General features: G+C 50.0%; 1 protein-coding gene across 3 annotated transcripts in view; it reads left to right on the top strand.

Annotated features, from left to right (window-relative positions):
* Positions 1–200: 200 nt before the first annotated feature.
* Positions 201–21322, top strand: part of LOC130130907 (calcium/calmodulin-dependent protein kinase type II delta chain) — a 46061-nt gene continuing 24939 nt past the window's right edge. For all 3 annotated transcript variants that reach the window (XM_056300767.1, XM_056300766.1, XM_056300765.1), the window contains exons 1-9: positions 201–250; positions 5820–5885; positions 8083–8155; positions 12949–13051; positions 13939–14022; positions 17749–17843; positions 20004–20126; positions 20296–20379; positions 20739–20781. In XM_056300767.1, the coding sequence (XP_056156742.1) occupies positions 8129–8155; positions 12949–13051; positions 13939–14022; positions 17749–17843; positions 20004–20126; positions 20296–20379; positions 20739–20781 (559 nt within the window). In that variant the 5' untranslated portion in view covers positions 201–250; positions 5820–5885; positions 8083–8128. The remainder of the gene's footprint in view (positions 251–5819; positions 5886–8082; positions 8156–12948; positions 13052–13938; positions 14023–17748; positions 17844–20003; positions 20127–20295; positions 20380–20738; positions 20782–21322) is intronic.

Raw genomic sequence — 21322 nt, 5'->3', positions numbered from 1 at the left:
AAAGATATTTTATTTTCACGGACCCCTTGCAATTACACCACGGACCACTAGGGGTCCGCGGACCCCCGGTTGAGAAACACTGATGTAGACGGCCAAATGAGTGGAAGTATTTTCTGGGAGGGATTATCTCTAACAAAACTCTCTCTCTCTCTCTCTCTCTCTCTCTCTCTCTCTCTCTCTCTCTCATCTCCACAGTGCGTCTCCATGACAGCATATCAGAGGAGGGATTCCACTACCTCGTGTTCGATTTGTAAGTGCACAAGTCCACACACACACACACACACACACACACACACACACACACACACACACACACACACACAGCATCAGCATGCTCAGGTGAGGTGAACAAGTCCAGAGAGGTATTCCCACGCTGCTGACCTGATGTCCGGTCAGTGGGGCATGATGGGAGATTGGAAGTGTTATGTTCCCACGGCGCTCATTTTCCCCATCTGTTTCACCGAGTTCGTCTGCTCCGCTCCATAAACGCTAACACGCCTCGTGTGCCAGTGCGTTACCTAACGACGCCTCACACGTGTCGCACACTCACACGTCATGTATGCATAAAATCGTGCAAAATTTAACTCGCGCACACTCATACGAAATGGACTCTGTTAAAACACAGGAAAAATGACCATACTATTGCCTGTGTTTTTTGGGGGGGGGGTTCTCATCACACAAACATTGTGTGCAGTGTACTACAGCGTCTCTATAGCAGTGCTGCAGGAAAACCTTGAGAACCGGTATGTGAAAAGCTTTCTACACACAGAAATAAAGTTGTGTTTGTATGCTGTTGTATTTTTATGATGAAAAAAAACAGGGCATACTGCAGTAATCTGTATGGTACTGGCTATAACAGGGCGGCGCAGTGGTTAGCGCTGTCACCCCACAGCAAGAAGGTCCTGGGTTCAAACCCCGGGGCAGTTCAACCTCGGGGGTCATCCCAGGTCGTCCTCTGTGTGGAGTTTCCATGTCCTCCCCATGTCTGCGGTGGGTTTTCTCCGGGTGCTCCGGTTTCCCCCGCCATCAAAAAGACATGCATGTTAGGGTTAATACTCCTGCCTGTGCCCCTGAGCAAGGCATGGTAATGCGAACTGGAGTTCGTCCCGGGGTGCTGCACGGCGGCTGCCCGCTGCTGCTAGCCACAAAGCTAGGATGGGTTAAATGCAGAGGAAGAGCTGCCCCACGGGGATTAATAAAGTAGTAAATAATAATAATGATAATAATAATAATGCAATGAAAAATAGAAAAACAAATCCTGTAGTCGTTTTAGTGAATCCATCGTAGTCCATTTTTGTGTGGACAAACATGCTTTTGGCTTTGTTCCAGAAGTGTTACGCATCTTTTGAGCAGCTGTTGGTGCTGGGTGTGAATGTGTGCTCATGCTCCTTTGTGTGTCTTTTGTGTGTCTTCCACACGTCTTTGGGCTCTCTAGATTTAAAGCCATGCTAGCTAACAGTTGTGCCAAGTGGATTTCTTTGTTTGTGTCCACTGTGTCTTCATCATGACCGCTCTCTTATAAGAACTAGAAGATTCCGCACACTGACACGTTAATACCATCTTAAGTTTAAGGATTTTGTCATATGATGTGGAAGGCAGTTTTATTTGTATAGCCCCCATATCACAGATTACAAATTTGCCCCAAGGGGCTTTACAGCAACACAGCATCCTGTCCTTAGACCCTCGCGTCGGTTAAGGAGCACCTCCCTGAAAAACCTGTAACAGGGAGGAAAGCCGGGAGGAAAGATCAGGGAGAGCAACGCAGGAGGATCTCTCTCCCACGATGCACAACATGCAATGGACGTTGTGTGTACGCAATTTACGCAATACAACACTGAAAGAGGATGGCAGATGGACTTATGTATGGAGAATATGATGAGGAGGATGCCAAGCAGTGTCCAGATGCCATCGGAACAGCCCGGGGACCTGAACCAGGCGACCACCATCACCATGTAAAACAAAAAAAAAATGAGTCACACGTCTCGGTGAGAGAGGGGTATAATAAGCCTTAACAGATTTGAGTTTTTCCTGAAATGTGCAACAACGTATACACTCGAAGCGGCAACTTTGTTTTTCGTCACTGAGACAACAAACAAAGAGGGGGAATCATTATTTGCACAGTTATTTCGCCCTTTCCAAAGATACGATCCTCAATATCTACGTACAAATACGCGTCTTTTCTGACGCCTTTAATCACTTTCAGATAGCTGATCCACCAAAATCCAAACTGTGGACGCGTTTTGTGGTTGCTCTCGTTTTGGAGAGGGTGGAGCCCGAAACGTTCAACAACACCGCGGTGAGCTTGAACCGTGAGCGGATGTGCTTCTGATGTGTAAGACCACACACTGGTCACAATATCGGAGAAGAAGCGGTCTGCCAAACTAATAAAGCTCATATAAAGATCTTTCTAGGCTGACTCTCGTGAGACGGTGTTCTCAGACCTGATAACACTGAGTGCCAGTGCTGCAGCCAGACCAGTCTCAATTCAACAGCGCTGCCAGCACTCGCTATTGAAGGGATGATCCACTTTCACGGAGGACGCGTGTTGGTTATCCAAATCAGTTGCAATACTGAACAAAGTCAAAGATCCAGTAAATCAAGCGTCCGTATAAACATTGTACTAAATCAAGCATCACAAACTCGCTGTCTTCTTTTAAATCACCTCTCAAAACTTACTATTACAGGAAGGCTTTTTAGAGTAAATATGTTGTTGTCCAATTTTATATTTCTCTTTTATCGCTTTTATTTCACTTGATTTAATTATACACTCTGTTTTATCAGGTTCAGTGGTCTATGTTTTACGTTCTTCTGATCTTTATCCTGACTGTTTTACCTTGTTCTGTGAAGCAGATCAGGTCGTATGCTTTGTTTTTTCTATTTTTATTCTTTTTAATCTTGACTGTGTACTATTTCATCTTGTATTGTAAAGCTCCTTGTAACATGGTTTTGAAAGGTACTGTATAAATAGTTTATTATTATTATTATTATTATTATTATTATACTGCTCTTTCATTCTCCCATACATTACCTACTGTGTGGAAGTGTGGGGGAACACACACAAAACAAACACACATCCAATCTCCAACCTCCAAAAAAGAGCCGCACGAATTGGAAATAAAACCACTTGGAGAGACTGAACACATCCACGTTTTATCAAACTAAAAGCGCTAAAATTTAAAGAGATTGTTGATTTTAAAGCTATTCAAATTATGCACAGAGCAATGAATCAACAATTACCCATTGCTTATAAGTTGCTGATTTTATTTATTGGTTTTTATTGCTTATGTTTTTCTTTTAACAAGTTCAATAAGTTTGATTGATTGATTGAATATTTGTGGATATTGGACACACAAAAATAGTCGAGGCTTCATTTCCGTCCCCTGGACAGATCACCGCACCCATTTCTCATTGAACTCTACTGAAAAAGATGCATGAGACTGAACACCCATTGAGCCGAGGAATGTGTTGAATGAATCCCTGCTTCTTTTCACCGGACGTTGAGGAGTTTCACCAGGGGGACGTAGCACGTGGGAGGATCACGCTATCCCCCCAAGTCTTCCCCTCTCTGAACATGCGCCCCAACTGACCAGGAGAGGCGCTAGTGCAGCGACTAGGACACATACCCACATCCGGCTTCCCACCCGCAGACACAGCCAATTGTGTCTGTAGGGACGCCCGACCAAGCCGGAGGTAACACGGGGATTCGAACCGGCGATGCCCATACTGGTAGGCAACGGAATAGACCGCCACGCCGCCCGGACGCCCCGGTTTTCGTTTTTATAGATTTATGGCTTTAAATAGAGAAAAGTTTAACTCGAAGACGATAAACAGGATATCAGTGTTGGACCCTGTAACCCGTCTCTGTACATCCAGTCGCCATTCTGTTTTCCATCCAAGTTTGTTAGTACGGCAATCAATATTCTCTCTTTACAGCAGGGAACATAATACACGTCTCTCTCTCTAATGCAGATCAGTATTCCTCCCCCCCTCCCCCCCGTCATCCCCCTTCCCTCTGCTGCCTTCTCTCATTCTCTCCTGTGTGTTAGCAGCTATTCCTTGCTTTCTCTTTGACAGCTGGAAGAGAAATGGCCTCCAACCTATTTTAAACACTGCATTTAATTTGATTATGAGCTATAAAAAAAGGTTGTGGCGTGGGGAGGGGAGGGGGAGGGGAGGGGGACGGGGCCCGGCCAGAACAAAAGGTACTGCTGCCTTTCAAATGTAAAAAAAGAAGAAGAAGAAGAAACCCTGTCTGGAATGGTGACAGCTCCGTCAGGCTGCAGTGAGGGGGAAATGGAGTTGACCACAAGCAGAAGAGGGGAGAAACATTTGGCCACTAGGGGCGCTCGCCGAGCGGCGGGTTCTGACAAACCCGGCAGCCAGGGCCTCCGGCAGTTTCTGAGCAAAGGGAAAGTGTCAGCTTTTTTTTTACGCCGCCCTAAAAATACCCTTAAATCTCACGGCATGGCGTAATGGCTTACAGCGCCCCGCTGCTGGTAGGGGCACGGCGGCGAAACGGTCGACCCGCTTTACCCTTTGACCCCGGTCCAAACATAACGGCGTTCTCTGCCTGCGTCGCTCGACTCCCTGGAGTAACGCGTGGGGCCGGAGGTAAATCAGGAGTCGGGAGCAGTGGCGTTGTCTTTTCTCTTGCGTACTTGTGAACACAAAAGAGATGAAATGTCGTCCCCCCCCCCCCCCGGCCCGCAGCAGCGCAACACGTGTCCAACATTTCCAAAAACGACGCCACAAAAAAACAAAAACAGAGAGAACAAAGAAAGACAAACGACAACCGGTTAACAACACAGTCCACTTAGTGCAGCACAGTCCAAAACCCCACTGTCCAGAACAGGGGCGGATCTACAGGGTGGCAAAGGGGGGGGGCAGCTGCCACCTCTGGGACACAGTCTTGCCACCCCTGTTGCCACCCCACTTATAAATCAGATAATATGTTTTTAAAGTATATTTTATGTACACGCATGGTGAAGGTCAACGAGACCCGCACCAAACTCATCTCAAACAGAAGTCGCCGATTTAGAATCCCCCCTCCCCCTCACCCGGCGCGGATCTACAGGGTGGCAAGGGGTGGCGGCTGCCACCTCTGGGACACAGTCTTGCCACCCCTTTGCCACCCCAGGAAAAATCTCTAGATCCACTACTGGTCCAGAACGCCAGCCAGGATGACTCGGACCTGCCGGTCTGCATGGGCTAGCGGTTAGCTTAGCCTGCCCCGCTTCCGCGTCCCGTCAGACCGCCCTCGGTGTTTCCTCCTCGGGAGCAGCTCCGAGCAGGGGCCGCGGTCCCCCGGGCCCACAGGACGCAGCAGAACAAGCTCTCCCAGCCGGTCCAGCGCCAGCTCTCCCACGCAGATGTACACATGGACATAGACATTTACGTGGTGTTAGAAAAAAGTGGATTTATTGCGTCAGTCCGACTAAAACTGGACTTTTAAAATGCATAGTCGGTACTGGGTGAAGCCGCTGCAAGCGTGAGTCCACGCCACCATCGTCCCACAAGAAACGTGTTCTCAGCTCAATCTGTCATACGATCAGAGAAAGGGTAAAGCTTCTCGCCGTACTGATTTCCGCATACAGACAGTTTTACTTCCATTGTCTTGGCTGCTTTGGGGAAAAACAACAACCTCTGGGTGATAAAATGGAGCCTTCATGAGATTTTGTCATTTTGCAATATTCCTGCGCTCTCCAGCTTTCCCCCCACAGAGATGATCATGCCTATTTATTTGGAATTTCTCTCCGTCTCTCTGTCTCTCTCTTCTCGTCCCGCGTCTCTTTTCCTCTTTCTGTCCATCCTCCTCTCAGGGTTACTGGTGGTGAGCTGTTCGAGGACATCGTGGCCAGGGAGTACTACAGTGAGGCTGATGCCAGGTCAGTAGAACATAGAGTTGGGCCGCAGAGATCTCAGGTCCTGGATGTTTATGTACACGTTGCCCGTTAAATACGTCTAATTTGCCATTGCTTAAGACATATTTAAAGACCCACATCTCAACAGGACATACAATAGTATGTGTGCACTTGCAGATACACACATATAAACATGCACAGAAGTTCTGCATGAATCACATATATCTATAAGTATACGCAGCCCCCTCATGCTGTTGCATTTGTGGTGTACGTGTTATTGCGTTACATAACTGTTTCTATAGTTTCTCCTCCCTCTCGTATCCATATATTGTGTGTTCGATATGCCTCACACCTCAATCCTAGCTCTTCTTCCTCTGCCCTCTGGTCTGGTTACCACAAGCTCTTCCAGCTTTTAAATACCCGCTGGGACCAAGACTCCATGTGGCATTTCCCCAGATTTCTAATGATTATTTCTGAACAAAATCCACCCTTCCCCAGAATCTAAAGACCACAGAGCCGAGGCCTGTTTTGTTTTTTCTTTATTTCTGTGCGGGTGATTTCTGCAGGTGCTAGAAGCTGCTGAGTACCGGAGTCAAACCCCTGGTGTGCTCGCACACTTGGCCCGTAAAGCTGATTCTGATTTAACCTTTTAATGTAATCTGGAGTCCATATCGGTGAAATTATGACCTAATTTTGGCTGACAAGCTTCTTGAGTCAACATAGTTTAATATCGCCGTTGTGGCTCGCTCTGAGGAAGAGCTGTCCTCTTCCTTCTCAGGTACTGGAGATACAGCAGCATTTTCTCCCTCTTGGCTCTCTTTATTTTAGCTTTCCGTGAGACCTACTAAATCTAGACCGATCAAATCCAGACTCAACAGGCCCACATAGAGTAACCGATGCGGGCACAAATTGACCGGTAGACTTCCTGTTCTAAATGTTCTTCATCTGTTAAGTCTGTATGAATTTTATAGTTCTGTCATATTAAAGCGTTAAAGGTGCATTTCGCTTAGGTTTTTTTCCCCCATTCTCAACTGGGAGGGTTTTGCTGTTTTGCCATCATTTTGTCTGTTTGTCTTCCTTTTTTGTTTGTTTTCTGATTTTCATTTTTTCCTGATTTCCCTCTTCCTCTCCTCCCTTGTTTGCTTCTGGCCTCTGGTCTCTTTCTCCTCCACAGTCACTGCATACAGCAGATTCTAGAAAGTGTTAATCATTGCCACATAAATGGCATAGTGCACAGGGATCTGAAGGTTAGTAAATGACAGCGACAGCAACAGCAACAGGCCTGCCCACCTCCGGCACCTCACCCTGCTCCTCTGCCTCCTAATCTATTAACCAGTAACCAAGCGCTGCTTATTCCACACACACAGACACACACCCCTACCTTCTCCACTAGTCACTATTACCCACAGCCATCCACTGCTTCTTGTAAAATTGCCCCAGGTCAAAGGTGGCACCAGAGGGCAGTGTGGCGGGTTACCTGGGGAGGAGTTGGTAGTGCCTGGGGGAGGTGGCAGATCCCATCCGGCTCCACTCTCCGCCCCCCCCCGCCCCCCATTCCAGGGCACAAAGTGCATGTAGCATCTGTCACAAACCACACTCTGAAACAGCAGCTGTGAGGCCACGACCCAAGGGAGGCTGGAGAGAGAGGAGGAGGAGGGAGGTGCCTGGCGATCAGGGGGTTGTTAATCCCCCTCCCCCCCGCCCCGGTATTAGGAATATGGACCAGGATGTACCGCTCACCCTCCTCTGCCTCGCCACCTGCCACTGTTTCCTCCATCTCCCTCCTCTGCCTCCTAGGGTCAGGCTTCCGGTTGGCCAGGAGCTAACACCACTTCTGTCTTGAGACTTGGGGGGCGAACAGAGGCCACGCGTCTGCCGGGGGTACGACGCTGCCACCGCCAGTCAATTTCTGCTCTGTAACGAGCAATCTCACGCCAGTTGGCCGCCATGGCATCAATCACACCATTTTGGAACATATCATCGGGTAAATTTCAAGCCGGGCTTCACTTCGGCCTCCGCACATTGTCTTCGCCCTTAGGGCCCATTAGTGCAATAGTCAAGGGACGGTGGGCAATGGTGATTGCAAAGGAGGAGTCGATTACTCCCGCTAACGCGGTCAGCGGTGGGCCCGCTGCTCCCCAAGTCTCAACGTGAGCTCAAGAGCTGCAGAGAGTGTGTGGAAGCTTGTCACTAACTCACGCCCCCTGGTGTTTGCATGCAGTCATTGCATTCAGCAGATCCTTGAGGCTGTGCTCCATTGCCACCAGATGGGTGTGGTCCACCGCGACCTAAAGGTGAGTAGACGCGGTGGGGGAGAAAACACGAGCTCAAATGTACCCCAATTTTCTTTCCCCCCTCATCACCCCCCCCTCCCCTTTTCTCTTCCCTCTTTGCTCCGCCTCCTGTCGAAAGCAGCCCCTCGGCCACGTCTCCGCACTTGTATCTCTACAGTTGGTCCGCTTCCCTTGAGCCCTCTTCTGGTCCACTGCCAGACTTCTGTAGGCCTCCTCGTTTCCCTAATCCACCATAAATCAGCCGGACGCGGAGTCATTGCGTGGTTGCACCTCTCAACGTGTCTTGCCCAGTTTCCCAATCACAACCATTTTTCTTTTTTTATATCTTATAAAGGGTTCAAACCCCGGGGTAGTCCAGGGGGGTCGTCCCGGGTCGTCCTCTGGGTGAAGTCTGCATGTTCTCCCCGTGTCTGCCTGGGTTTCCTCCGGGTGCTCAGTCCAAAGACGTGCAGGTGTGTGTGTGTGTCCCGGCCCTGTGACGGCCTGGCGGCCTGTCCAGGGTGTCCCCCCGCCTGCTGCCCCAAGGACTGCTGGGATAGGCTCCAGCACCCCCCGCGACCCTGACCAGGAGAAGCGGCGTGGGTAATGGGATGGATGGAGGAAGCTTTCAAAATAGCACGATACTCACGCTACTCAGCGGCGCCGCCCCCGCCCCCGCCGCAGCTTCATGAACGTGTTAACGGACCTGAAAACGGGAGCTCCTGTCCTCGTACCCGAGCTGAGACGCCCCCCCCCCCACCCCACCCCCCCGGACGTTCCCATTTCCAGTCCTCGTGTCAGTTTCTGTGGTTTTTGCGCGCCTCGGATTTGCTAACCAAATGAGCCAGGTGTGTCGGAGGCTCGGTTTACCTCCACAAAAACGGCACGTCTGCGTTCTGTCTGGGCAGGTAGATCCGGTATACCGTCTCACAGTGTGTAGCAACATTTGCCCGATAAACAATTTTACACACAAACGCACACTTCAGGTACCACAGGGTTGTCTTCGCCCAGAAACAAGTGACCAGCTTAGATGTGCTTTGAGTTATTTAGAAGAAAAAAAAAATCCCCCTCCCCAGTTATACTAATTACCCCACTCTTCCGAGCCGTCCCGGTCTCTGCTCCCCCCCCCCCCCCCCCTGCCGATCCGGGGAGGGCTGCAGACGACCACGCGCCTCCTCCCATACACGTGGAGTCACCAGCCGCTTCTTTTCACCTGACAGTGAGGAGTTTCACCACGTGGGAGGATCATGCTGCCCCCCCCCCTCCCCCCCCCGAACCGGCGCCCCGACCAGGACACATACCCACGCCCGGCTTCCCACCCGCAGACCCAGCCGGTTCTGTCTGTAGGGACGCCCGGCCGAGCCGGAGGCGACACGGGAGTTCGAACTCGCGATCCCCGTGTTGCTAGGCAACGGACTCGACCGCCGTGTCACCCGGACGCCCGTTAGATGTGTTTCTAAAGTGGCGTTTTATTTTGGAAGATGGCCAAGACGTGTGACTGCAGCGGGGCCAGGTTGTATCAGACCAAAGACCCCCTCCTCCCCCTCCTCCCCCCCCTCCCCCCGGCCGTGCTGCTCTCTGCTGGGTGGCTCGCCGGTCGCTGTTCTCCGCCTCCTCTAATTCCCTCCGTCGCCGCTCCTCCCTCCTCGTCCCTCCTCTTGTGACCGTCCACATGGTATTGTGTTTCATGTAAATGCTGCATGACTGCATGAGGTCCGAGGCCCACCCCCTCGTTTTTTGTTTTTTTTTGGTTTTTATTACTGCCCTCCATTCTCAGTGGAACCAGGCCACATGTCAGCCCTTCATCGATAGCGTGGCGTGTCGCCGCCAAGATAGCGTGCAGATCGGAGGGGGGGGGGGTGTTGGTTTCTGCTGTTTTGGCCTCAGCTGTATAACTGTACCGTGTGTGTGTTTGTGTGTGTGTGTGTGTGGGGGGGGGGTAACGATAGAAGCCCCCGGTTTGAGGCGGACTTGCCAGGCTAGATTAGCAGGCCAGTAATCACATTTCCTTTATGGCGGTCTGTGTTACACAACACAATTACTGCCATCATACACCAGCCGCCAGAAGCCTCATAAATCCTCATCATTCTGAAATGAACCACACTCACACACACACACACACTACACAGACATGCAAAACACACTCACACACACACACACACACACACACATACTACACAAACATGCAAAACACACACACACACAGCCTCCCGGCAAAACTTTGTTTGTGTGTTTGCGTGTGTTTTGCATGTTTGTGTAGTGTGTGTATGTTTTTTTGCATGTTTGTGTAGTGTGTGTGTGTGTTTGCACGTTTGTGTAGTGTGCGTGCGTGTATGTGTGTATGTGTGTATTTCTGCATGTTTGTGTAGTGTATGTGTGTCTTTTTGCATGTTCATGTAGTGTTCGTGTGTGTGTGTGTGTGTGTTTGTGCATGTGTGCGTGTTTGCGTATTTTTGCATGTTTGTGTAGTGTGTGTGTGTTTGCACGTTTGTGTAGTGTGCGTGTGTGTATGTGTGTATTTTTGCATGTTTGTGTAATGTACGTATGTGTGTATTTTTGCATGTTTATGTAGTGTGTGTGTGTGTGTGTGTGTGTGTGTGTGTGTGTGTGTGTGTGCATGTGTGTGTATTTTTGCATGTTTGTGTAGTGTGTGTATGTATTTTTGCGTGTTTGTGTAGTGTGTGTGTGTGTGTTTTTGCATGTTTGTGTAGTGTGTGTGTGTGTGTGTGTGTGTGTGCATATTTTTGCATGTTTGTGTGTGTGTGTGTGTGTGTGTGTGTGTGTGTGCGTATGCGTGTGTGTGTGTGCAATGGAATATGTCAGTCGCTTTGTCTTGCTGTGTGTCAATATGTCTTATGCATCCTGATTGTCAAGCCTGAAAGTTACACACAGTTGTAACGGAAGCTGGGCTTACAGTGTGTGTAGGGTTAGAGGTTAGTGATGACAAACGGCAGGTCCAGCGATGCAGGACCCGTCCCTCCAGGCGTACTTGTGGTCCCACGACTCGTGACGGAGGACACCATGAAGCATTTTAAGACCGTCCAGGGATGCAGAAAAGAGGGCTATAACAAGTCTTGGACCAACAATGGTTGTCTTGCTACTGTGTGTCGTGACCTGATTGTGTGACCAGATTGTGTGACCAGATTGTGTGACCTGATGGTAACCATGTGGACAGTTTCACCGGTCAAACTTTGTCCCCCATTTTCTTGCCTTCCGACTTCCTTCTCTCCCTCCTTTGGTTCCTCTCCACCCGCCCCAAAGGGGTCACAAAGTCCTTTTCCAGGGTTGGGATAGGGCATTGGTGTCATGGTGGTGGTGGTGGTGGGGGGGTGGGGGTTTGCAATGACTGCATGGCACTGTTGAATGCACCCACCCTAGCAACCTCCTCCTCCTCCTCCGTAGCGACCTCCTCCTCCTCCTCCGTAGCATGTCCTCCTGAACTGCACAAACCCTGATTCACAAATGCTCTACTAACTCCACAAGCAGCCATGAAGTGTGTTGTGTTTAAGAGTGGGTGGGGGGGTGGGGGTGGGGGGGGGGGTTGGAGGGATGGCGTGACCGATGGCTTTCGGAGTAAATAACGCACTAATCCCATCTGGCACAAGGGTGTGGGTGGGTTGGGATCGATACGGTGCAGGAAATGCGCGCTATTTGGGAGGGAAAACCCCCCCCCCCCACTTCCCTTCAAAGGCTACGGTATCATGGGCGCCCCCCCCCCCCCGCTCTGGTGTCGTTACATTAGGGCCCACTCGCTGTGAGGAACTTCCTGTTCGGCTCGTTAAAGGCGATTAGTCTGAAAATGTCATCTCACACACGGGCACTTACCGTGGCCAAGCTGAGAGACCTTTACGGAGGCCCCGCCCAGTCTCCCGTCCCTTTTCCGCCGCCGCCGGGGTCGACGTGAGTCGCCGTCGGCCTCTCTCGCCCGGCGTCCTCCCAGCAGCCAATTAGGCAACGGCCAATTAGGCAACAGCCTGCCGTCATCTCGTCCAATTAGAGAGGCGCGTGCTGCCTGGCCGAGAGCAGCCGTGGCCACTGGCTGAAGGAAACGGGCCTGTTACACGGCAGCAGCCTCTTGGACTGCAATGGTGCAGCATGACAGTCCGAGTGTGTGTCTGTGTGTGTGTGTGTGTGTCTGTGTGTGTGTGTGTGTGTGTGTGTGTGTTGAGTTACCCCTGGGCATAGAGCCTGACGGTGACCATGCCAGCCCCCAGCAAGCATATACCTTTTAGACTGGTTAGTTGTTGGGTGGCGCGGTGGCCTCACAGCAAGAAGGTCCTGGGTTCGAGCCCCGGGGTAGTCCAACCCTGGGGGGGTCGTCCCGGGTCGTCCTCTATGTGGGGTTTGCATGTCTGCGTGGGTTTCCTCCCACAGTCCAAAGACATGTGGGTCAGGTGACTCGGCCATACTAAATTCTGCCTAGGTGTGTGTGTGTGTGTGTGTGTGTGTGTGTGTCCTGTGATGGCCTGGCGGCCTGTCCAGGGTGTCTCCCCGCCTGCCGCCCAATGACTGCTGGGATAGGCTCCAGCATCCCCGCGACCCCCGATCGGGGTGAGCGGCTTGGATAACGGACGGATGGACTGGCTAGTTGTGACACTTGGCTTCGAGCTCAGCCATTGGTCAAAACACACGACATGGATATCTGTCCCTGGTACTCCGCGTTAAGAGTCCTGCCTATTAAAAGCTGCCTGCGAGCCTCCGCTAAAAGGACTGAAGTGTCCTCCCTCAGAAATGCTAATCTGCAGTCAGTCATGCAGCGCCGCGTGTCGGGGAACCAGTATTTACCGTGTGTGTCTGTATTTCCCCACTCCAAGCCTGAGAATTTGCTCCTAGCTAGCAAGCTGAAGGGGGCGGCTGTCAAGCTGGCGGACTTCGGCCTGGCCATCGAGGTGCAGGGAGACCAGCAAGCATGGTTCGGTGAGTGCATGCCAACAGTCCTGCAGACCCACACACACACACACACACACACACACATGCCGTCCGTCAAGTCAAGTCGATTTTATTCGTCTGGCCCCGGTATCACAAATTACACGTTTGCCTCAGGGAGGCTTTACGGCAACACAACATCCTGTCCGTCGCTACATGGGTGCACAAATCAATACAGTCAGGTTACAAGTCAGACGGCAAGTCTTCTGGGTTGTCGGGTACTGGACGAGCCGCTTAAATGAGACGTCAGATGAAGATGTACCTGTAACATCCTGCCAGTCTGGTTGTTAGATCTCCCTACACACAACACCTCACAATAACTCAATAGCACACTGTGTGTGCTGCTTCTGCGTTTGGGGAAGAAAACTCCCTACCGAATGATTATCTGGCGCCACACCCCGTCATCGCGCGAAGCCCCGGGTCATCTCCGGGAGCCCGTTTACCTGAATGTGGGACTAGGTGGGCCGCCGCTGAGGGCTCTTACATCAAACTGAGATGACATGGATTTCAGGCCCATTTCTCCTCCCCGGTCCCTGTAGAACCGAGGCGTAATTAGCCTAATCCCCAGAACAAGGCGTCACCTGAGGAGCTAGCGGGGCTTCGTAACCAAACCCGCGGTGAGACTTTGAGGCCACTCGAGAACTTGGATTACTTTCTCTCCCCTCGATGTGCAAAAACTACCATTTGTGGAGAGGAAGGTTTTTGGTGCTGCTCACCTTGGCCCAAAAAGTGTGACCTCTCCTCAACTACCCCGTGTGACGAGTGGCATAGGTGTTATGTTAGCATTGCACGGCACGTATTTGTTTCTATTAATGTAAGTGTTAGTCTGTGTGTGTCTGTGTGTGTGTGTTAATGTACCTGTGTGTCTGTTGTCCCAGGCTTTGCAGGAACTCCAGGGTACCTGTCTCCCGAGGTGCTGAGGAAAGATCCCTACGGCAAGCCGGTGGACATGTGGGCCTGTGGTAAGATACAGCCGCACCCCGATTACCTCCCTATAACCCTGTTTGTCATTGGATGGAATCAAAGTTGTGACAGCGGGGGGCATCCGGGTAGCGTGGCGGTCTATTCCGTCGCCTGCCGACACAGGGCTCGCCGGTTCGAATCCCCGTGTTGCCTCCAGCTTGGTCGGGCGTCCCTACAGACACAGTTGGCTGTGCCTGCGGGTGGGAAGCTGGATGTGGGTATGTGTCGCTGCACTAGCGCCTCCTCTGGTCGGTCGGGGCACCTGATCGGGGGGGGGGGGATAGCGTGTTCCTCCCACGTGCTACGTCCCCCTGGTGAAACTCCTCACTGTCAGGTGAAAGGAAGCGGCTGGCGACTCCACATGTATGGGAGGAGGCATGCGGTAGTCTGCAGCCCTCCCCGGATCAGCAGAGGGGGTGGAGCAGGGACCGGGACAGCTCGGAAGACTGGGGTAATTGGGCAAGTACAGTTGCGAAGAAAAGCGGGCGGGGGGGTTGTGGCAGCATGAGGGCCGTGCTGATTGGTTGAACTGGGGCAGGTCAGATGAAGCCTGGATGTAGACGGCATTGTTGGAACATCCTTTCAGAGGCCAACGCTGCAGAGCATCAAGTGACCGTGAAGAATGTACACCATGTTGCAACACGTCGCTGAGGCCAGTCATGCTGGTGATGGGTCTGCTCGCAAAATGATGAGCCATCAGTTTCAATGTAACAAATTAGGTTTCGGTATATTGAATGTTTATACTTGGGAATTATCCCTGTTTTCCAGTCAATGTGTGATATAATCAGTCCAAGCAGAGAAGAGACTACTGAGGCGTGTGAGTGTGTGTGTGTGTCTCTCCTAGTTGTCTAGTTAGCACAAGGGCTTCAGCCTCCTACACTGATAATAATAATACACTGGATTTAAAGCACCTCTCAGGAAAGCCAAGGACACCGAACAGTAGTACAGAACAAGAAACGGTGTTGGTGATAAATGAAAAACGAAATAAAAGTAACACAAACATGGAAAATGAATATTATATATGAGAATAGTAAATATATATGTAAAGGAGCGTAATACTCTGAGGGGAAAGCCAGCCTGGAAGAGTTTTGAGTTTGTTTGTGAAGGTGGTGATGGAGTCTGAGTTTGTTTCTGAAGGTGGTGATGGAGTCTGAGTTTGTTTCTGAAGGTGGTGATAGAGTCTGTGTTTGTTTCTGAAGGTGGTGATGGAGTCTGAGTTTGTTTGTGAAGGTGGTGATGGAGTCTGAGTTTGTTTCTGAAGGTGGTGATGGAGTCTGAGTTTGTTTGTGAAGGTGGTGATGGAGTCTTGAGTTTGTTTCTGAAGGTGGTGATGGAGTCTGATTTGTTTCTTAAGGTGGTGACGGAGTCTGAGTTTGTTTCTGAAGGTGGTGATGGAGTCTGAGTTTGTTTCTGAAGGTGGTGATGGAGTCTGCGTTTGTTTCTGAAGGTGGTGATGGAGTCTGAGTTCGTTTCTGAAGGTGGTGGTGGAGTCTGAGTTTGTTTGTGAAGATGGTGATGGAGTCTGAGTTTGTTTCTGAAGGTGGTGATGGAGTCTGAGTTTGTTTCTGAAGGTGGTGATGGAGTCTGAGTTTGTTTCTGAAGTTGGTGATGGAGTCTGAGTTTGTTTCTGAAGGTGGTGATGGAGTCTGAGTTTGTTTCTGAAGGTGGTGATGGAGTCTGAGTTTGTTTGTGAAGGTGGTGATGGAGTCTGAGTTTGTTTGTGAAGGTGGTGATGGAGTCTGAGTGTGTTTGTGAAGGTGGTGATGGAATCTGAGTTTGTTTCTGAAGGTGGTGATGGAGTCTTAGTTTGTTTGTGAAGGTGGTGATGGAGTCTGAGTTTGTTTCTGAAGGTGGTGATGGAGTCTGAGTTTGTTCCTGAAGGTGGTGATGGAGTCTGAGTTTGTTTGTGAAGGTGGTGACGGAGTCTGAGTTTGTTTGTGAAGGTGGTGATGGAGTCTGAGTTTGTTTCTGAAGGTGGTGATGGAGTCTGAGTTTGTTTGTGAAGGTGGTGATGGAGTCTGAGTTTGTTTGTGAAGGTGGTGATGGAGTCTGAGTTTGTTTGTGAAGGTGGTGATGGAGTCTGAGTTTGTTTCTGAAGGTGGTGATGGAGTCTGAGTTTGTTTGTGAAGGTGGTGATGGAGTCTTGAGTTTGTTTCTGAAGGTGGTGATGGAGTCTGATTTGTTTCTTAAGGTGGTGACGGAGTCTGAGTTTGTTTCTGAAGGTGGTGATGGAGTCTGAGTTTGTTTCTGAAGGTGGTGATGGAGTCTGAGTTTGTTTCTGAAGGTGGTGATGGAGTCTGAGTTCGTTTCTGAAGGTGGTGGTGGAGTCTGAGTTTGTTTGTGAAGGTGGTGATGGAGTCTGAGTTTGTTTGTGAAGGTGGTGATGGAGTCTGAGTTTGTTTGTGAAGGTGGTGATGGAGTCTGAGTTTGTTTCTGAAGGTGGTGATGGAGTCTGAGTTTGTTTCTGAAGGTGGTGATGGAGTCTGAGTTTGTTTCTGAAGGCGGTGATGGAGTCTGAGTTTGTTTCTGAAGGTGGTGATGGAGTCTGAGTTCGTTTCTGAAGGTGGTGATGGAGTCTGAGTTTGTTTCTGAAGGTGGTGATGGAGTCTGATTTTTTTTCTGAAGGTGGTGATGGAGTCTGAGTTCGTTTCTGAAGGTGGTGATGGAGTCTGAGTTCGTTTCTGAAGGTGGTGATGGAGTCTGAGTTCGTTTCTGAAGGTGGTGATGGAGTCTGAGTTCGTTTCTGAAGGTGGTGATGGAGTCTGAGTTGCGGGTCGCTGGGCAGAGGGCGTTCCAGAGTTTGGGGCAGCGACGTTGAAAGTCCGGTCCCCCATGGTACAGGGGATTTGAACTGGCGATCCCTGTGTTGAATAGAATAGACCACTTCGCCACCGGGACGCCCCCATATAATCCGAGTTATGACCGTTTACTTCTCTCCGTCATTTTCACTAAGAGCAGGCTGTGTTTTTGTGTGTGGGGGGGGGGGCGGGGCAGAGAGAGCTGGCCCCGCCCCCTCGGCTCGCATATACAACGGGCTGCAGAGAGCTCTCGTCTGGGGTGGGAACGGTGAAAGCGTCTTCATCTTGCTGCACATTAGAAACACAGCTGCTGAGATAAAAGGTGCAAGGTCACGAGTTAGCACCGGTGCCCTTTTAATACCGGGTTTCAGCACCCATCCCTTATCGCCGCGGGTGCCAGGAAGTTGAATAGAATAGGATTGTAACTTCTTATAGATACCAAAGACACTGCAAATGCACACACACACACATGCATGGTACGGCGGACACACCTGTGCGGCGGGGTCTACAGGGACGGGGGGCAGCGTTGTGTTTTCCAGTCAGTCAGTTTCATCGTCAGTGTTTTTCATATTTTCCCGGTGAACCACTTCTCAGTCATAAACCAGAAGCCCCCCGATGCGGATGCTGAGCAGTCATTTGTTTAAAAAAAAAAAATCCCCCCGATGCTTAAAACAGATGCACGTTAGTAAGTTATTTATTTATTTATTTATTTGGGGGGGGGGGAGGGGGGTGTTTCACACCTTGCAAACTAACAGCTGCTGTAAATCTGACACGTGTGATGGCTGTGTCGGTCATTTGTAATTTGCACTTCCTTTTCCTCGTGATTATGTCCTGTCAGCTCCAACAGGCTCTTCTTGACTCCCGTGTCACTGCAGTGTCTATCAGGATTAACTCTGTGTGTGTGTGTGTGTGTGTGTGTGTGTGTAGGTGTGATCTTGTACATCCTGCTGGTGGGCTACCCTCCCTTCTGGGACGAGGACCAACACAGACTCTACCAGCAGATTAAAGCCGGGGCTTATGATGTGAGTTCCTCTTCTTCTTAAAACTCTTTAGTTCCCTCGTCTTTTTTTTAATCCCTTTATTCCTGTCTGTATTCCCGTCTGTATTGCCTGTCTGTATTCCTGTCTGTATTCCTGTCTGTATTCCCATCTGTATTCCTGTCTGTATTCCTGTCTGTATTTCCGTCTGTATTCCCTGTCTGTATTCCTGTCTGTATTCCCGTCTGTATTGCCTGTCTGTATTCCCATATGTATTCCTGTCTGTATTGCCTGTCTGTATTGCCTGTCTGTATTCCTGTTTGCATTCCCATCTGTATTCTTGTCTGTATTCCCTGTCTGTATTCCTGTCTGTATTCCCATCTGTATTCCTGTCTGTATTGCCTGTCTGTATCCCCATCTGTATCCCTGTCTGTATTCCCGTCTGTATTGCCTGTCTGTATTGCCTGTCTGTATTCCTGTCTGTATTCCCGTCTGTATTCCCTGTCTGTATTCCTGTCTGTATTCCCGTCTGTATTGCCTGTCTGTATTCCCATCTGTATTCCCGTCTGTATTCCCTGTCTGTATTCCTATTTGCATTCTCGTCTGTATTCCCTGTCTGTATTCCTGTCTGTATTGCCTGTCTGTATTGCCTGTCTGTATTCCCGCCTGTATTGCCTGTCTGTATTCCTGTCTGTATTCCCGTCTGTATTCCCATTTGTATTCCTGTCTGTATTCCTGTCTGTATTCCTGTCTGTATTCCTGTTTGTATTGCCTGTCTGTATTCCCTGTCTGTATTGCCTGTCTGTATTCCTGTCTGTATTCCTGTTTGTATTCCCATCTGTATTGCCTGTCCCAATTTTAAAGTTTATTTTCAAGACCACTGGGACAGCTGCCAAAAGCCAAACAGTCTGCTGAAGCTGTGTAAATGAGCTTCTCCCTCTGCTTGAACAGCCTGGTCGGTTGGAGCAGAAGAGAAAGAGAGGGAGGAAGAGGGGGAGGAAGGGGGGGGTAGCAGGAGAGGGAGGGTGGAAGAGGGAAGACAGGCAAGACGAGGTAGAAAAGGAAATGAAGTAAAGGGATGGATGGAAGGAGGGGGAAAAACTTGCAGTTCAGTGGTCCAAATCCAGGCCGATCCTGGAATCCCCATGTTACCTCCGGCTTGGTCAGGCGTCCCTACAGTCCGTGTCTGTGGGATGTGGGTGTGTGCCCCGGTTGCTGCACTAGCGCCTCCTCTGGTCGATCGGGGTACCTGTTCAGGGGGGAGGGGGAACTGGGAGGAATAACGTGAACCTCCCACGCGCTATGTCCCCCTAGTGAAACGCCCCACTGTCAGGTGAAAAGAAGCGGTAGTCTGAGTGTGGTAGTCTGCAGCCCTCCCCGGATTGGCAGAGGGGGGGGAGCAGTGACCGGGACGGCTCGGAAGAGCGGGGTAATTGGTCGGGTACAACTAGGGAGAAAAAAATGGGGGGGGGGGGATAAAAATAAATAAATAAAATAATGGATAAATTCCATATTCAAGTCTTGTTTAATCTGGGGAATAATCTAAGGGTGTTTTGACGGACTCATCTTGTTTGCTGCTTTCCACAACGATTGCGGAATGGATGGAGAGATGTGACTGCAGGAGGATAGTTGGGAAAAGAGCAGAGCTCAAGTAAAGAATTGTGCAAATGGACTGTGCAGTTGTTACACAGGGGAACATTTGTATAAGGTGGCAGTCAGGTATGAATGGTAGTTTGCGGCAGCCTCACCCAGCACCGTCCATGCAGTGTCTTTGTCCACGTCTGCGTCTAAGTGTGTCTTGGTTTGATGGCTGGGAGAGGTGGTGCTGGATCGGCTGGGAGAGCATGGTCTGCTGTGTCCTGTGGGCCCAGGGACCACGGCCCTGCCTGGAGCTGTGCCTGAAGAGGACACACCGAGGGTGGTCTGACAGGACACAGAAGCGGGGCAGGCTAAGCTAACTGCTAGCCCATGCAGACCGGCCGTTCCGACAGTCATCCTGGCTGGCGTTCGTTCTCCTGGACAGTGATTTTTTTATTTTTTTTAGTTTAGATATATGTGTTAGTTTGGAAATATGTGTTCTTTTAGTTTGTGGCTGTGTGTTTTTGTCTTTGTGTTGCGCTGCTGTGGGCGGGAGGAAATGATGCCACATGAAATGAAATGACAAAGTGTTTCTGATTCTGATTCTTATTCTGATTCTTCTGGCAGTTCCCTTCCCCGGAGTGGGACACAGTGACCCCGGAGGCCAAAGACCTCATCAACAAAATGCTGACCATCAACCCGGCCAAGCGGGTCACTGCCACGGACGCACTCAAACACCCTTGGATTTGCGTATGTATCGCTTCTTCTCCCTCATACACATGCATAACTACACAACACCAGATGTTCCACATCAACGCGTGCTCTACATAGTAGTTGGTCGATGCAACATGTGAAAACGCATTGGGTCTGCCACAAACACACCCCGCTGAATCACTGTCGTCTCCCTTTGTGTCCATAGCAACGCTCAACTGTAGCGTCAATGATGCACAGACAGGAGACTGTGGAGTGCCTGAAGAAATTCAACGCTAGGAGGAAACTCAAGGTGAGGAGGAGCCTCTTACCAGCAGGAGACGGTGTACAATATGTGTTTATCTCCTTTTAGAAGAATGAATACTGGTCGTGTTACCTGGCATTGATCTTCACTTCAGGTGTTGTTTGACTGAACAGAAGCCATGTTTGTATTGTCCTATACAATTAGACAAGATACCGAAACGCATGATAGCGAAAAATGTTAGCTGGAATTTGCAAAACATTTCCAAAAGGAAAACCTAAAAGGCAAATCCAAGACAAAACCAGCCGCCTCCTGAGTCGTGAGCAGCTCAGGAAACAATTCTTTGTGCGGAAGTTGTTCTGAACAGTTTACAGAGTGACCCTTCATTCAGTCCATTTGTACCTCTGCAGGGCGCCATCCTGACTACAATGCTTGCCACCCGCAACTTTTCAGGTAGGACAAATCCAGCAAGGACCAGACCAGGTTCTCTCTCAGCCTTTACACTTTCTTCCTCTTTTAATGAATACTGATTGCCAGTCATCACTTTTACCCATCCCCACCCACTATCTGCCCAAACTATGTTATGTTTGAGACAGACATCTTCTGAACAACATCAGATCCTTCCCTTTCCCTGTTTTGTTATGACATTCCAGCAGTTGTTATGCTTTCTATGTGGATGTCAGACATGTTGTATGTTTGTTTTTTTTGTTTGTTGGATCAATATTAGTTTAATTTCAGTGCACAGGCAACAGAAGAACCACTCCCTTAGCATTAACTTTTTATTTCTCTTCCCTTCCCTCCCCTTCCCCTGTATGGTAACTCACTTGCGAGGTAAGAGTTCTTGGCATGGTCGGCACGTCTCTTGGGTGCCAGAGCATGCTGATGGGTTGGTTTCAGGGCGTGAGTGCCCTAAGCCTGATCACTAAGATATCTCATAACTGACCAGATTGTTACAACCAATTAAGACTTCATATACCACTGCTCTTTGCACAAC

This window comes from Lampris incognitus, chromosome 20 (assembly GCF_029633865.1).
Source record: "Lampris incognitus isolate fLamInc1 chromosome 20, fLamInc1.hap2, whole genome shotgun sequence".
In the NCBI taxonomy this organism is placed as follows: Eukaryota; Metazoa; Chordata; class Actinopteri; order Lampriformes; family Lampridae; genus Lampris; species Lampris incognitus.
Note: the sequence above shows the minus strand (reverse complement) of the source record. Positions and strands in the feature narration are given on the sequence as shown.